Raw genomic sequence first — 16,962 nt, 5'->3', positions numbered from 1 at the left:
AAAAAAAAGTGTGACTTCCTGAGAGATCTTAGTCCATATTTAACCAACTAAATATTTCCTCATCAATACACACTATTCATCATCATATCCTCGCTCATAACTAACATATAACAGTAGCATTCTTAGACAAAATAAGAATTGCCCTGAGTAACGCGTGGAAGAAGACTCTAATCACTCATAAAAACCCCCGTGTAACATCTTCAATGATGCGCAGGCGGGTGCGTACAGAAAGCATTCTGGTTTCCCGGTGTGGCTATAAAAAGAGCGAGACGTGCGGTGGGCTGGTAGAGGAAGCCGTGCCCACACTCTTACACCATGAAGATCCTGGTGAGTACGAGAGAGGGGAGAGAGTTAGAATAGTTGCTTATTCAAAGTCTTGCCGAAACTGTGGTGTCTTCTAAAACATTTCCATATTTAGGAATTGTTCTTTTATTTGAACAATTTACGACACTGGAAAATCAAGAGAGAAACACTGATTCCGAGGCAAAAGTCTTCTCGGTCATTAAGCTTTGCCTGTCATTAAGGGAAACTTTTTGCCGAGTCAATTTTCAAGATCAAGAACTGCAATAGTCTAGTTTTCGTCCAGGTCCCGACCTGTTATGTGCAGTACAGTGAACATGGATAAGAGGGAAACAAACTTCGTCCAGCAGTCTGACCATCCCGTGTAGTACAGCTGTGGTTATAAGTCAGTGGAGATTAAGTCAGAGAAGATGTGTGACCATGAATGTTTTTATTTGTAGGACTGACTAAAGTGTAGTTGTAAAGACGATGAAATTCACAAATATTCTCAGGGACAATTAATTATCGGTAAGTACTGTTTTTCATGAATGGAGGAAGCCTGTAATCTGGTGTATGGATTATGTCTTTTATAATTTGTATTTTCTTCACCTGTTCATCTTAAAAAAAAAAAAAAAAAAAAAAAAAAGGAAAATGCACAATCATCCCATGCTGTTCTTCCTTCAGAGCCAAATCTTAGTCATGATTTTCACCTGCGGCGAAGCCGACAGGTCCATAAGTGGTACAGGTGGGAAATTTTTTCTCTCCAAGGAAAGCTCGAATACCTGCTCTGGGAGAGCTCAGCGATTTTAATACGAAATACAAAGTTCTTTACCTTGAAATTTTGAGCTGAATTAACATGTCACCTGTTGCGTCAGCTGATTCAGCAGTTTGTTAGGCGATTTTCATTTTCAGCTATAAAAAGGCATTTTAGTGACTTTCTTATGAAATTCAGATTTGCTCAGCTTGAAATTTTGAGTTGATTTGACATAGATGTTGCATTAGCAGATCTATGATGACCATCTCTTCTCGTTTTTTGTACGAAAGACGATACACCGAGAGTACCGAGTTTACCCAATGTTGTAAAAAAAAAAAAAAAATCTTAATCATCGTTTTCTTACAGGAAAAACAAGAAGAGGGTGTGAAAAGAAGGTAATATATGATCCCTGAAGCTCGGCTAGTCATTTCTAAGCAGCTGAATGATATTGTTTATAAATCTATCTGTCTACTTGTATACCGAGGCTGCTTTCCCCCAGATAGAGCGGGGATAGGAAAAGTGTTGAGGGACGTTTGTATAAGCAGGCAGCTCCACCGGCCGACTATATCGTCGCCATCACGTGAAGGCGTCCCCCTCGGCAGCATATCACAGGCCAAAAAGGAGTAAATAATACCGTATATAATTATGTTCTGGGGAACCGGTGGTGTTAAGGTCCAGCCCACAACCAGAAACCTGTTCACCCAGCAATGCACTTGGGGGCCTGAAAGTAAATTTGATTGTTGCATGTCCTATTCTAGGGGAAGGCTGCTTACGTAACAACTGACCTCCTTATTGACGCTTGTGCAGTTGATAGGCATTATTTCTTCATTGTAGTATTTACATCTTTCAGCCCAGTAACGTATTATAATCTAAATAATGCAGTGGCCTTGTATCCCAGGATAATGGGTGAACAATCAGCCACGGGCTCCAAGAGCAAGAGATGAGCATCGCGGCTAAGCGCTTGACGGCGTCTGCCCGAACCTTTACCTTCATTCGTGATGCTATCAGACGATTTTATTTAGTTTACGAGAACACTCTATAAAAGGAGAGGGTAATGCATGGTACAGCCAACTCTTCCTACTCGAAAAGTCTATTACAAACTGAATAAAATCGTCTGGTGGCAGCAGGAATAAGATCAAGGATACGACACTCGACTGAAGGCATCAAGACTGATATCCTGAATTGGCGAAGCGAAATTCCGATTTATTTGATACTATACTCATTTCACTTTCATACCATCATCATCGTCATCATCATCATCATCATCATCATCATCATCATCCAGCTCTCCTTTCTTACCTAAGAATGGGGTGAGGCAGGGTCCAGAGAGCAAGAAAAGCCTGATAGAAGAAAGTAACCAATAGTCTGGCCAGTTAAATGGGCCACACGCTCACTCAATCATCATTTAAGCCTCCGGAGACCTAGCTTCACCCCGCAGACATAGATATCCACATTACACCGACGCGCTCCATGCCACCCCAACAGACTAAAATTGCTGGCCGCCACTGCCTCACGAGTCACGGACACAGACATGGTGACGACAGTGTGGGACATAAATACTGATTCACTTTCACCACAAAACGAGACAGAGGAGGATGACTTTGGAAATCCACTTCGAAGTGCAGCAAACTTTTCAGATTATTATGTAAAGTGTTCATAACTATTCGCAAAAAAAAAAAAGAAAAAAAGAAAGAAAAAAAAAAAACTGATGCTATATTCCACCACCGTACATTTTCTAGAATGCTGAAGAGGGACTCCAGGTGGTGGCACTTATAACTGGCGGCTCCACTGTCCGGCTAAACAAACGTCTCTTAACTCCTTCCGTATCCCCCTGATGGAGAAATATAGGAGGGAGGGGGCAGCATCAGCCTGTAGGCCACTGGGTTCACATCCAGATGAGTCTGGGATTACTACTGCTGTTACTACAAGCATTATCTACTGTGGATCATAAGGGTTGTGAAATGCAGCTGAGCATTATTCGAAGGTGTTAATCATGAGTGATCGGATGTGTGGTCCATTTCACTAGATACTAAATAGTTCTTCTACTTAGTGCCTTTATGTTCCTGTCCCTGGATCCCTCCCACCCTTTGTGTCCGTGAGGAATAGCGCTGGGCTGATGATGATGATGATGATGATGATGGCTGGCGAGATCTCGTTGGAGGCCTTATTCTAAGTGGCACTGGACGATTCGTAGCACATCCACCGTAGCGATTTACTTTGCCTATCTTAATGTTCTCTTGTATGCTGCTTTTTGCTTAATATCGATACACGTTGCTTTAATAACACACGATGATAATGAAGGATATATTGCACGGAATAAGTAGCTCAGTAGGAGGTGTTACGAAATCTCCAAAGCCACCCACAGTACGGCCTTGACTTTGACCGGCCGTACCTGATCCACTGGTGCTTCTCCCGCGGTTCTTGTACTTCCGGCGCGATCTGAGATGATACATTCATGTCAGGTGCGAACGTCCGGTAAAATAATTTGTTGATTTGTAAATGTATCGAGTCAATCCTTTCAGTCCGGTGACGTGTTTTATTTTTTTCTTACTCATCAGACGATTTTATTCAGCTTAGGAGAAACTTCTCGATCTGGAAGGGTTAAATAAAGCCTTCCTTAACCTGTTCACTATGAGATTTTTTCCTAAGTTGAAAACGCCTGAAGATAGCAAGTGTAAGATGGGAAAATACGTCACTGGATTGAAGGGGTTATATAAGGTAGCTTTACAGTATTTTACCACCATGTATGGGTCGCAGGGTTGGCATGGGGAGCTCCTCGGGTACCTTCCCACTTACCCGCCCGGCCCGGTTTTTAGTTTGAAAAACCAGGTCGGGTAATTAAGAAAATAATAGTAAATAAACAATTAATTAATTATATGCATATACATACATACACAAAAATTAAGACCGAGTGCTCCACACAAAGTGCGGTTCCAGTCTCATGTTCTAATGGCAGTGCTCCAGGCAGCCCTATTCAGAGCTGCCTCACTTGTCAGGTTTTTAAATTCAAGATCAGATCGTATAGTCTGATCCCACGTCTTTCTAGGTCTAGCCCTTGGTGCAGCTCCCTGCACGTTCACCGACTTTCATCTTTTCACCCAGCTTAGTTCATCCATCCTTTCCACATACCCAGACTAACTAAGCCTGCGTGTGCACATCTCATCGTTGATACTCTTGATACCTAACCGTCTCCTCAGTTCTTCATTTGATATCCTATCTTGCAATTTGGCCCCACACATCCATCTCTCAATTCTCATCTCATTACATTCCTTTTTGTTGATATCATCTGCTTTGACAGGCCACGTTTCTGAGACATATGACATTCCGCTTTAACATATGAAGCGTACACCTTTCCCTTCAAGGGGAATGGGAGTCTTCTCATGGTTAGAAATGGCAGCAGTTCTCAGGAGTTTCCCCAGCCTTATCATTCTGGCGATAGTGGCGGCCTTGGCTCCACCACCGGCAAAGATGGTATCTCCCAGGTAGCAAAACTTGTCCACCATCTCCAGTGTCTCGTTGCCAAAGTTCACACTTTCAAGCCGGTCATTCAGCACAAGCTCACCCATGCATACTACACATACAGATTTCTCAACTTAATTAATTAACTAAAATTAAAAATAGCGGGCCAGCATACACAAATAATACATCTCTTATTTACAGATTTAATTTAAAAATTAATAGAACACTGTAACAGTATAAAAAAAACTGTACCCATTAAGACTGACTGCTTTATACAATCAAGACAATTTGTTGAGCATAAAGTTAATTTTTTTCAACATTTTCTTGCCAATAAATTGTAAAAATTGCATAATATGCTGTGTGTGTGTGTGTGTGTGTGTGTGTGTGTGTGTGTGTGTGTCTTAATATGTTATCGATGTACAATGTTTTTTAACATTTTATGGCACTAAAGATTTTGCCAGTGCATTATTTCATTATGCTTACAACACAATGCACACTGAAATTTTATTTTAGAATCTGTAAATTAATATATCATAGTTTGTGTCTTGCAATAAACAGAGTAAATCGATATTCATAACTACTATACTTATGGTAATGTACTCATATATTCATCTTTGAAGCTTAACAGTTGGTTTTAGCAGCACAGTACACAGTTAGTCCATTATTTTGTTATGGCACAGTCAAATACTATATAGAAAAATATAGCAAACTGAAATGTTAAATTCAACAACTGTAAATTAATGTCAGCAGCCTTGGTTTCATCATTTCTGTACTACGTTTTTCAACCTGTTGTCCAGTATTGAAAGAAATTACTGTATGGTAGGCTACTCTGCCATAAATTGTATTTTATACAATATATCTTTTAAAAGAGATGAAAATATTTATTGTATAATGATCTCAAGTTTGTAAAAATCCTGGTTTTCATCCAAATTTTAATATAAGAAACCGTTTTTTTATGTAAAACCCGAGCGGGTTGGGTAGAAAAAAGAAATGTTAACCCTGATGGGCTGTGTTCTCGTCAGTCAGGAGGCTGTTGATTTTGAGACTAATCTGTTGAAGGTCAGAGTTACAGGGCAAAGTATAATATTTGACCCTGGTGGGTGAAGGTGCTGCACTCTGTGAGTGCCCTTTCTTGATGTAATTATTAATATCATTAATATTACTATTTCGCCTCCCTCTGGCAATGATCACTAGAAGCGATACTTTTCAACGTGTGTGCCTCCGTACATTTTTTACCTGTGGTCACACTATGGAATTGGTCCCAGGCTACAATGAGAGCACCCTCACGGCTCACCTTCATACCGGCTGGGGACGGAAGTATCTGACCAGCTGGCAGGGGCTGGCCTCCAAGTTGTGGGTTGTTGTTTTTGTCATTGTTTTACCTGTGCCCTTCAGGGTTAAAGCCTGGGGGTTTATTTATTTTTTTTTCGGGGGGGGGGGATTCTGAAAGTTTCTTTCACCCCCTGGCAAGCTCAGTGAGCCCCAGGCAGGGTTGGACAGAGGAGTGAGCTGGGGTCGACGTCTTCCGGGCAGGTATCATTTATGTATATATTGTATGTATCACTGCTTTCTATGAAACTTGAATAAAACCATACAGTGTTCCAATCACTGACTTTTGACTAAATCTTGCACGCTGGGTGATGTATGAACTGGTTATACACCTTGTTATATATTCATTATTTATTCATTAATTCTTTCATTTATGTATCGTATGTGGAATAATGCAGTGTTAAATCCTCACAGATTGTTGTTGCTGCTGTGCTGTCTGGGTGCACAGGCAAGCCACTGGATGACTTCTTTCGCAGCGTGACAGCTGGTGATGGCCAGTACGTCCTTAAACAGGAGTAAGTACGGCAGGCACAGACTCCCAGCGCTTCATTCATATAACTTCCTGAAGCCTAAGTATTGTATAGAAGTGACTGGATAAACGTTTCCCATAACTTGTACAGCTACCAAAAATTTCACAGTCAAATTAGAGTGAATATTAAAGTACTGTTTGGTGGGAAGTCAGCGCAGTTTCACATGACTAAAATATGGCCATGATGTCCAACTGCATTGCGTTTATAGTGTGAGGTAAGGGTCGTGTTTTGGCGGCATTGGAGGCTTCGTAATTCATATTCCCCAGCTGTAAAATTTTGCATCTGAGGCCTTAACATTCTCTACTCTGTTATTTTTGTCACTTTCATGGCGAAATAATTTCCATTAATAAATTACAAGAGAATAATGGGGTGTACTGTGCAAAATAAACCAATACGGAAGATGTGTTACGAAACTTCAAGAGCCACTTACAGTACGGCCCTGAACCAACCACAGCCTTAAATTTCACTTTCTTTGAAACTGAGGACAGTATTCTATGTGGCAGTTTTTGTTTTGTAGCATTTCTTTCTTAGCGATTTATTTGGGATATTAAACCTTTTGATATTCCCGCACGATCCTAAGGCAAACTATGTCGATATCAGATGCATACAAATAAAGTAGTTGTGCAGTTTATTCGTGTGCATTCACAGAAACGTGGACAACTGCAAACCCAATACTACAATGTGTTTGCGGATTTCGTTGATATCCATACACTCAGTATCCCCTGTATCTAATTATTTTTACTTTACTGGGGGGAGTTGACCCCCCAGGAATCACGGGGAGGGGGGGGGTTCAAGCACCTCAAATATCGCATTACGGATTAGAGTCCATTGTCCAACAAATACTAAGATGCCAAAGCCATGTCGTGATTCCTGTCACTGTTTTTTGACAATTTTTTTAATATAGTGAGGGGCTAACCCCCTAAAGGTCATGGATGGAAAGATATGTAGTGGAAGATCCCCCCCCCCATTGTAACAGGGCATATTATAAGATGCAGATTTGAAAGATGCAACTTTAGGTTTTGGTTTCATGTCGATATAACGAAACTGAAAGGAGTTATGGCGACGAAACGATATTTTTTACTTTTTTTTATTTATTTTTTTTTTTTACCTTTTTTGGGCCTACAGCCTGGGCATTGCCCCAATTTGGCCGAAAATTTAATCAGTTGATCAGTTCATAGAACACCATCGCTGTAATTTCAGTCAAAATAACACAACACTTTTCAAATAAAGTTCTTAACAGACAGACGGACAGACAAACAGACAAATCGAGTGAAAATAATATCCGTCCCCGAGCCCCTCCGGGGTGGAGAAGGGTGATACAGAAGGGAACCCCTGGGTATCTATGAGATTCACTACCATGAGCCAAAACGCGGAGGGCAGTAGGCTTGGTACCCTTCCAGCACGATCCCTCACTCAGGAACCCTGGGAGGTGATGGGATAATGCTGCTAATATTGACTGAAGAATCGAGTGGCCGGAGCCGTGAAGGAATCATCTGTTATGTAAATAGAAAATGGGATGATGATTAATCAATTTAACTATAAATATCGCCGTTCTTAGCATACACAGTAGCTGTTTATACGTCATATAAAAAAATATGTGGCAACTCGCCAGTGTGTTGCCGTCAGAATCATGGTAATGGTTCTTATTACACCATGAAGTGAAATAAACGTGCAACTTACCTTTTCAGTGAAAACAGAACCGTAATAGCAGGAGGCAAAAGTTGCCATGCTCATCCTTAAGGAATTATTATTGGGAAATAGTTGTAACAGTCGTCATTATCTTATAAAAACAGAGATTCACAAACTGAACATTATTCGCCGGTCATTATTAGCTCAGTAAATCAGCCAAAACTAGTTAACTTTTTCAATTCAGGTTTAAACAAGCATTCATTTCAAGCTTCACCTACATTTGCATCACTATCCCATGTCAGTGTTGACTGTCATTTGTGCAAAATTCAATATTAAAAAAAAAAAAAAAATCTTTTACTTGTCCACCATCTTTACCGGATCAGTTGTTTACCCGAGCACAGAACGTTCCTGCCGGTCCTTGTTGTCCGCCACTACTGCCATCCGCGTAGGACTGGGTAAACCCTGTCCACCTTCTGCGACAGGACGGCTTTGGACCAATCCCAACCTGTTTAACTAAGTCTACAGTCGGACCACTTCCATCTAAAACGGGTCCAAGCTGGCGCAGGGAGCGGAACATGAGAGTGACGTCAGTTTGCACGAAACCCAAGTTGACGCCTGGGCGGCCTGACCGTGATGGTGAGTGGATGAATGCTGCACTCTCCAGATCATGACACATTTTCAGTCCGAAGTGAGGGAAGGGACTCAAATGTGTGAAGGAAGGCGTAGGGGTGTGAGGAAACCTACTACTATGTTATACGGTTCAACGAGTCCACACTTCTTCCCCTTCTTCGTTTTCCCTTATCATAAATGTTTAATTTGAGTCTGCCCTTTTATACATTTTCTGTTACTTAATGCGACTGACGTCACACAAGAGCCACGCCTCCCTGCGCACTGAGGGAAAGTGAACCGACTTGGTATTTCTAGACTTAGCTATTTAATTTGTCTACTACCTCGCTAGAACAGCCACGGGAGTGGTCAAAACCCGTCGAAACCTGTCTGCAATCCCCACGGAAGTGTGGCTTTTGTGAAGATGTTGCCAAGGTACTGAAGCTGTTATTACCAGCAAAGCCAACAATTGAGATATGACTGATTTTACTTCGAAATTTTGTCCACTGAATCTCTTAACCATAGTAGATAGTGCTTGATGGATCTTGCAGCATATTGTAATGACCATCAATAGATCGTGTATGATGTCAGCTGTCATTGTCATCATTTACCCATTTATTTATTTGTATTATTTATTTATAAATGTGGGCCCCATCAAGAGGGGTCTTAGGCTGCAGCCCAGTCATCATAGTGGTAAATCCGCCACTGATAATGTTTAATAAATCGCTAAAGAAATGGCGGTACGAAGTCTCCTGTGGCACCTGCATAACCACCCTCAGACACACAGCCGACATATGGTAGGCGTTCACCTCCACTGTGTATTTATCTTGTTCTTCTATCCGTCTTCCATTCACTGCTTGAACGTCATAATGCAATAGGTATCTCTGAAACACTTTTTTTTTAATGTTCTGAAGTGTGTGTGTGTGTGTGTGTGTGTGTGTGTTACTAACGTTCACCAATTTTGCAGCCAATCCTACGAACGAGGTGTCTTGGAAACGGACTGGTCACTCGAGTATGTCAGGCCCTGTAAGTATACTGTATATCAGAATCTATATATCAACCTATCTATCTAAATCTTTTCATTTATCTATCTTTTTACCGCTGTCTTTATGTCTATCTACCGATCTATCTGCCTGTCTACCTATCTCTCTCTGTCTCTAGTAGGAGTCAATCTATACCAATCTGTGCATCATCCGTGTCTATCTGCATATCTGTTTACATGTTATATACCTACCTGTTTATTAGTTTATCTGTCTAACTGTTTTCTGTCTATAGATATGTCTGTAAGTCAATCCATATGTCTACCATGTCTGCTGAAGTAGTTTGTCTTTATTATTATTATTATTATTATTATTATTATTTTCTTATTAACCATGTATTGTCTGACGTTGCATCCTGTGGCCCGTGGCCTCGACTAAAGAGAAACTGTGTCTGTCCCTACTCAGTAACGTCCTCTTCCCACGACACACCACTACCCTCCAATACATACCCTGCCACAATGTCTTCACGGTGTATTCTTCTAGTATACTTGTTTCATTCTAACTCAGCCAAAATTGCCATCACTCCATGTAAAGGACTGAGCGGTGACAAGAAATTAAAACTAGAATGCTAGTCACGAAGCAGTGCCTAGCCAAGGATGTGAAGTCGTAGTATTGTCTCATTCTGCCCCTGAGCTACGTGAAACAAGCTGTTAGAGGACGAAAAACTGGGCCATGTTAGTGTGACTGTACTATAGAAAAGAATATAGACAGCCAAATAATATCAGGAAAACTAAATTGCCGTTTGCCCCTTCATTACGATGACGTCTTTTTTATTCTCTTCTCGCCACCTCCAGACGATTTTAGTTCAACTTAAGATCTGCCATAACGAAGCTATTTTCCTCTTGAGTCATGTGACGTGCTTTGTCGACATTCTTGCTACCTTCAGACGATTTTATTCAGCTTGGGGGGACCTCTTGCAGTGAAGGGATTAATGTTAGCCCTCCAGTGTGAAAAAATCTCCCCTTAGCTGAAGAAAATCGGCAGGTGGTTACGAGAATGTGAAAAAAAGGCGATTTATAACAAGCACTTTTTGTTGAACATAGAGAATGAAAGTAATGCAAGTATAACTGGCTGGGAGAAGAAGGGATGTGAGAAGAGAGGAAGAAATCAGTAGGATGGAAGTTGTGGAACCAATGAAGAAAGTTAAAATGGGGAAAGCCCCAGGAATTGATGGAGTGTGTGGTGAAACCCTGAAGCATGGGGGAGAGATAGTAGTAGAATGAATGTGGAAGATGTGCAGACTGGCCTGGGAGGAAGGTAGAGTCCCGGAGGGTTGGAAGTCAGGTATAATTATTCCCCTGTACAAAGGAAAAGGGGAAAAAGAAGTGTGTGGTTATCATAGGAGCATTTGTCTTCTTAGTGTTCTAGGAAAAGTATATGGTAGGATACTTATTGACAGAGTTAGGGAAATAACAGAGGAATTAGTTGGAGAAGAACAAGGAGGTTTTAGAAAGGGAAGAAGTTGTGTAGATCAGATATTCATTCTTACATATTTAGTGGAAAAGTTTCTAGAGAAAGGAAAGAAGTGAACTGAGTGAATTTTTCTATTTGAAGGTTGGATTGAATCAAGGATGTGTCATGTCTCCATGGTTGTTCAATCTGTATGTGGATGGGATTATGAAAGAGATGTAAGATAGGGCAGTGGATGTTGGAGCGACCCTAGTAAGAGAGGGCAGTGTTTGGAAATTACCTGTACTGTTGTTAGCAGATGACACTGTGTTGTTAACTGAAGACGAAGCGGAGCTGCAAGGCTTAGTTAATAAGTTTGGGAGAGTGTGTAAGAAACGGAATCTAAAGGTGAATGTAAGGAAGAGTAGAGTTACGGTCTTCGAGAGAAATGAAGTCAGTGAATGTACAATAAGGTTGGATGGTGAGGAAATGGAAAATGTGAGTGCGTGTAAGTACTTGGGTAGTGTGATGAGTAAGGATGGAAGTTTAGAGGGTGAAGTGCTTGAAAGGGTGCATTTGGGAAGAAAGGTTGCTGGTTTCTTGAAAGCAGTGATAAGAAACAGGGAAGTGAACATGGCAGTGAAAAGCTACTACGTGACAGTATTGTGATACTAACTCTAACGTATGGAAATGAAGCTTGGACCTTGTTGGAGGGACAGAAGTCAAGAGTGAGAGCAGTGGAAATGAGTTATTTTAGAGGAACATGTGGAGTCACAGGGAGAGACAGACTGACAAATGAGGAAGTGAAGGAGCGTTGTGGTGTGGATGTGGATGTGATAGGAAACGTTAGGAGAAACACACTGAGGCGGTTAGGACATTTGGAGAGGATGGAGAGCGAAAGACTGACGAGGAGAGTGTATGTGAGTGAGGTGGAGGGGGGGAGAGGGAGGTGGAGGCCGAGGATGAGATGAAGGGATGGAGTGGAGAGGTATATGAGAGAAGGGTGTGTGAGCTGGGAGCAGGGCAGTGAAATGCCAGGGGACGGGGCGACATGGAGGCGAGGTGTTTGTGGCCGCCCCTTACGGGATTAAGGCGTCTGACAATAGATAGATAGACGTTTAGACTGTGTATGGGAGGAGGGTAATGAAGACAGTGAAAACAATGATGATGACGACAATGACGGTGTGTTTTGGAAATGATGCTAATGAAGACAGTGAAAACAATAATGATGACTGTGGTTCTGTTATTGATCCTAATGAAGACAATGAAAACAATGATAATGGCGATGACGATGTGGTTTTGTTGATGATGCTAATGACGATAATAACGACAGGAATGATGGCGGTGGGGACCGTAGTGATAACAACAATAATAAATAATAATAACAATAATAATAGTAATAATAATAAAGTCGTTGATGCTACTGATGATGACGCTAATGATGATGGTACTGATGTAGATGGAGGAGCGAGGGGAACGACTAGGGCAGGAGCTGTAGCAGGTACCAAGTACTTCCCCTTCACCAGCTCTGAGGAAGTGAAGTTCTATCTCTACAACCAAGGAACTAAGGTAAAGTCTCTCTCTCTCTCTCTCTCTCTCTCTCTCTCTCTCTCTCTCTCTCTCTCTCTCTCTCTCTTTAATTCCTATCATTATTTTTATCGTCTTCCTAACTGGGATCAGGTAGTCCTATCCTACAGAGCTGTCACTCTTTATCTTTTATCTATACTGTTATCTTCCACGGTTATAACAGCGAGTGATGGATTTGTGGACTGTTTTGTTTGTTGTCCTACTCTTATGCTTTCCTCTCCTTACATCCCACTTATTTAGTAGAAACAATGATGATGATGATGATTAACATAAGGGCAATCATTATTTTTATAATAGTAGTAGTAGTAGTAGTAGTGGTAATAGTAGCAGTAATAATAATAATAAGAATAAAAACAATATTTATGATAATAGCAATAATGAATTATAAGGATGCTAACGGTAATTATAATAACTATGATAATATTGCTGCTGGTGATAAAGATGCTGCTGTAGATGATAACAGTAATGATGATGAACTCCCAGGGCGCTCCACACAGCGTCCGCGTGAAGGCGCTCTCTGACGCGCTAAATACTGGCCTAGTGGACCTGTCAGACCAGTACCTGCTGCGCCACCTGAACGCCAAGGGGAGTCCCAAGCTGCTTGATGGACAGTACTATGTGGACGCCTCGGGGGAACTGTATTACCAGCCCAAGCAGGGGGGTCAGGCTGGCGGAGTTGGGAGTGTGACGGCTAAGAAGAAATAGACTTTGTGTTCCATTTTACTGTGATTCTTATCCCTTTCTACCTTCCATCCGACGACGGCATTCTAATTCTATTCTTGCTTTTTTCAGACGATTTCAATTGGCTAAGGAACGCAGCCAGGTTGTGAAGGTGGTAATGAAGGCTGTATCTGACACACTCAATTTGAAAAAGTCTCTGTTAAGTTGAGTAAATTCGTCTGAGAATACAAAGAATAAAATTAAATACGTCACCGGGTGGAGGAGTTGATTTCCATGACATAATTTCTACTACACTCCTGCTACTACCACATTTTTTTTTTCTTTCAAATTAAGAGAGACGTTTAGTAGCGAAGTAGGCCAACGGAGGCTGCCTGTATATCTAACATCGCCATTTCAAAAAGTCTCTCCTAAGTTGAGCAAAATCGTTTGGTGTAGCAAGAATACGGTAAGAAATGCGTCAGGTGGATGAAGGGGTCAACTGAGATTTGCTTCTAACCCTTTCAGCCCAAAACGTCTTTCCCAAACTGAAGAAAATCGTGTGGCCTAAGTCAGGTTAATAAAAAATATGCCTTGGGCTGAAAGGATTGATTTCAAAGACTCTCTCTCTCCCTCTCCCTCCCTCCCTCCCTCTCTCTCTCTCAAGTAATATATCAGTCTCCAGATAGATCCCTCCCCCCATTTTTTCCCCGAAACCCCATTCTCCTATTCTCATGGTTATAATCCCCCGTTGTTAGTTGGTGTAGGTGAAGTAGCAAGATGTATACGTAAACTATAGCTGTGGTAGTGTCAACAATCAGTGAGGCTTTACTAGTGTGTGTGCATTGGTGTGGGAATGTGTGGGTATAGTCCATCGTCTGGGCATTACTTCACCCTATGACCCAGCCTGCTTTCTCTCAACTGAATTAAATCATCGGACATAGTTGGATATTACAAAAAGATATTCATTCTACACCAAAATGTTAAAATCAAGACAATTTTAAACATTTTTTACGTGATGGGTTTCTCTGACATGGAAAAAAGTCTGTGACATAACAAAACGGTAATAAGTCTTGTTAGCCGGAATATAATACATAATTTCGTATTTCGTGGCCAAAGGGATCTCCGGGCGAGTGTGAAACGTGCTGTAGTTGTGTAGGCTTCAGCGTTTCAGTACCATGGCGTCCTTTAAGTCTTATTCTTTCTATCCTGAGGCCAATTTTACCCTGCCAAGGATAGTAAGTTTTTGCCTAGATTTCTTGGTCAGTCTGTCTATAGTAACATCATGGTAAAACTACTGCACCAAATTAAAAAAAAAAAAAAAAAAAAAACTAAGACTATCAGAGAAACAAGTGATCAAGCCTGGGGCGAAAAAAAAATCAAAGGTCACAAGATCGAAAGTGGAGATGGCGCTGCCTGAATGCTCTTGTATTCAAATGAAGAAAGACGCCTCGTTATGAAGAGGTTAAAGGAGACAGTAATTAGTTAAGAGACTTCGTTCCAAAGGCGAATAAAATTGTCTCGAGGCAGTAGCGTTAAGCTAAAAAAAAAATAATAATAAAAAAATAATTGTACTAAAGGCATTAGAACAGATGTTAGTGCAGGATTTGTGTGTAATGATTTGTTAATACTTATTTGTGAAATAAATCTGTTCTACGGTTAAAAGAATTCTTATACATTTATAATTAAAATAATATCACAATCTTTTTGTTTATTAATTGATCCCTTTCCGTCACGGACATCTGAAAGGTAACGTGAAAAAGTTGGAGGGAGAGTAGCCTGATGGCGGAGGACAGGGTGACATACAGGGGATTTGTTCGTGAACACCTCCTGGATTAAGGTGTCTGGCTAGGGATAGAAAGATAATGTTACGTTTATGTGAATATACGTTGGATGAGGAAGAAGAATGGGCCGTGGAAGGAAAGGAAGAAATGAATGGGCTGGATGTAAGAATTAAATTGTGATTAAAGAAAGAGGAAATATGGTGAGAACAGGAGATGTGAAAAGATAATATAATTAAGAGAGAGAGAGAGAGAGAGAGAAAGAGAGAGAGGAAGAAAATAGAAATAAACTTGGAAACAGAATCAATATGCAATCCTTTGAAAATTGGAAGCTGTGTTGGGAAGAAGTGCATAAGGGTAGAAATAAATGTGTAAAAACGAGAGAAACTGTAATGAATGAAAACGGAAGATTGCAAACAAACGGACCCGACAGCAGGAACATATAATGGATTTTTGAAAACTGGTGAATGTGAAGGAGAAAATTAGACCGGTAATAAACATGACTGGATATTCTCTCGCACAAAGAAGAAATGTAATACCGGAAAATACAACAAAGAAAATTACCCTGTGAAAAGGATGAGGAATGGGAAAACAGCAACAATGAGATGCAGTAGGGGAAGTGGAATGACCTGTCTGTGGGAATTATGTAGAGAGAAAGAAAAAAAAAAAACGAAAAACCCTGGATACAGAGGAAATAGGCTAAGAATGTGTCCTTCAGTGATTTTTCTTTCTTTTATTTATTTATTTTTTTGTGCGTGTGTGTCCGACTCTGGGCTCATGTTTAACAGTCTGCTCCCTTAATCCAGTAGTTTTCTTATGTACCAAACACCTTCCACATGTCACCACTTTGGCGCTAACACCCACCGTCCATACTGAATACATGTTAGGACTGCCTCATTCCGGACTGGTATGTTGGTATTTGCAGGGGTATTTTTACTTGCCGTTGGGTATTATGGTACATCAGCATAAGCTGTTTTAACGAAATTTAGCTCCTTAACCCTGGTCAGCTAACCTGGGGTCTCAAAGACCCCAGGTCCAATTTTTGTTTGTTTTCATAAATTACCATAGCCCTAAGGATTTGCCCTCCTATCTACCATCCTGACCAGTTAAGTAGTTTAGGGAGGTGATGGGATTATTCCTGGATCTGGCTATATTTTTGGTCTAAAGACCTGATGGAGTCCTACAGACCTGAGATTACCTGAAGTGTGACATCATCAGGGTCTGCCAGGTCGGTCAAACCCCAGTTACCTGACATGTGACATCATCAGGGTCTGTCAGACACCAGGTTACCTGATGCGTGACATCATCAGGGTCTGTCAGACCCCAGGTCATCTGACGTGTGACATCATCAGGGTCTGTCAGACACCACGTTACCTGCCGTGTGACATCATCAGGGTCTATCAGAGACCACGTTACCTGACGTGGGACATCATCAGGGTCTGTCAGACATCAGTTTTATTTTATATATATATATATATATATATATATATATATATATATATATATATATATATATATATATATATATATATATATATATATATTTTTTTTTTTAATGCAAGGAAGAAGGAATTAAAGACCAGGAGCCCACAAACTGTTCCTTCCAATGAAAAAATAAAAACAGTCCCAAAGAGCCAAATTCAAGATCCGGTCATTTCGAGATGCCTGGACACACTGCGTTTGAAAGACTGGAGATCATAGGAAGCAGGAAATACAGATAGGGGGAGACAGTTCCAGAGTTGACCTGTTGCATAAATGAAAGACTGGGAGTAACGGTTAACTCTTGCATTAGAAAGTTGGACAGAAAAGGGATAAGAGTTTGTTGTTAGACGTGTGCTATGCGCCCATTGCAGAGGTGGAAGGATGCAAGAAAACAGTTCAGAGAAGCAGTGACCGCTGAAGTAGCGATAGAAAAGAGATAA

The 16,962-nt window shown here is 40.9% G+C and overlaps 1 protein-coding gene across 1 annotated transcript; it reads left to right on the top strand.

Annotated features, from left to right (window-relative positions):
* The first annotated feature begins 298 nt into the window (after nucleotides 1-298).
* Nucleotides 299-14,963, top strand: LOC145416885 (uncharacterized). The gene is made up of 5 exons (XM_080285751.1): nucleotides 299-327; nucleotides 6,236-6,336; nucleotides 9,554-9,612; nucleotides 12,475-12,584; nucleotides 13,086-14,963. The coding sequence occupies exons 1-5, from the start codon at nucleotides 316-318 to the stop codon at nucleotides 13,305-13,307; spliced, it is 504 nt and encodes a 167-aa protein (XP_080141877.1). The 5' UTR covers nucleotides 299-315; the 3' UTR covers nucleotides 13,308-14,963.
* Nucleotides 14,964-16,962: the final 1,999 nt, after the last annotated feature.

The sequence above is a fragment of the Coenobita brevimanus genome, chromosome 108 (genome assembly GCF_032717465.1).
Source record: "Coenobita brevimanus isolate Jiangsu-jjx chromosome 108, ASM3271746v2, whole genome shotgun sequence".
Lineage (NCBI taxonomy): Eukaryota > Metazoa > Arthropoda > Malacostraca > Decapoda > Coenobitidae > Coenobita > Coenobita brevimanus.
The sequence above is the reverse complement of the archived record's forward strand: the minus strand, read 5'-3'. Positions and strand labels throughout refer to the sequence as shown.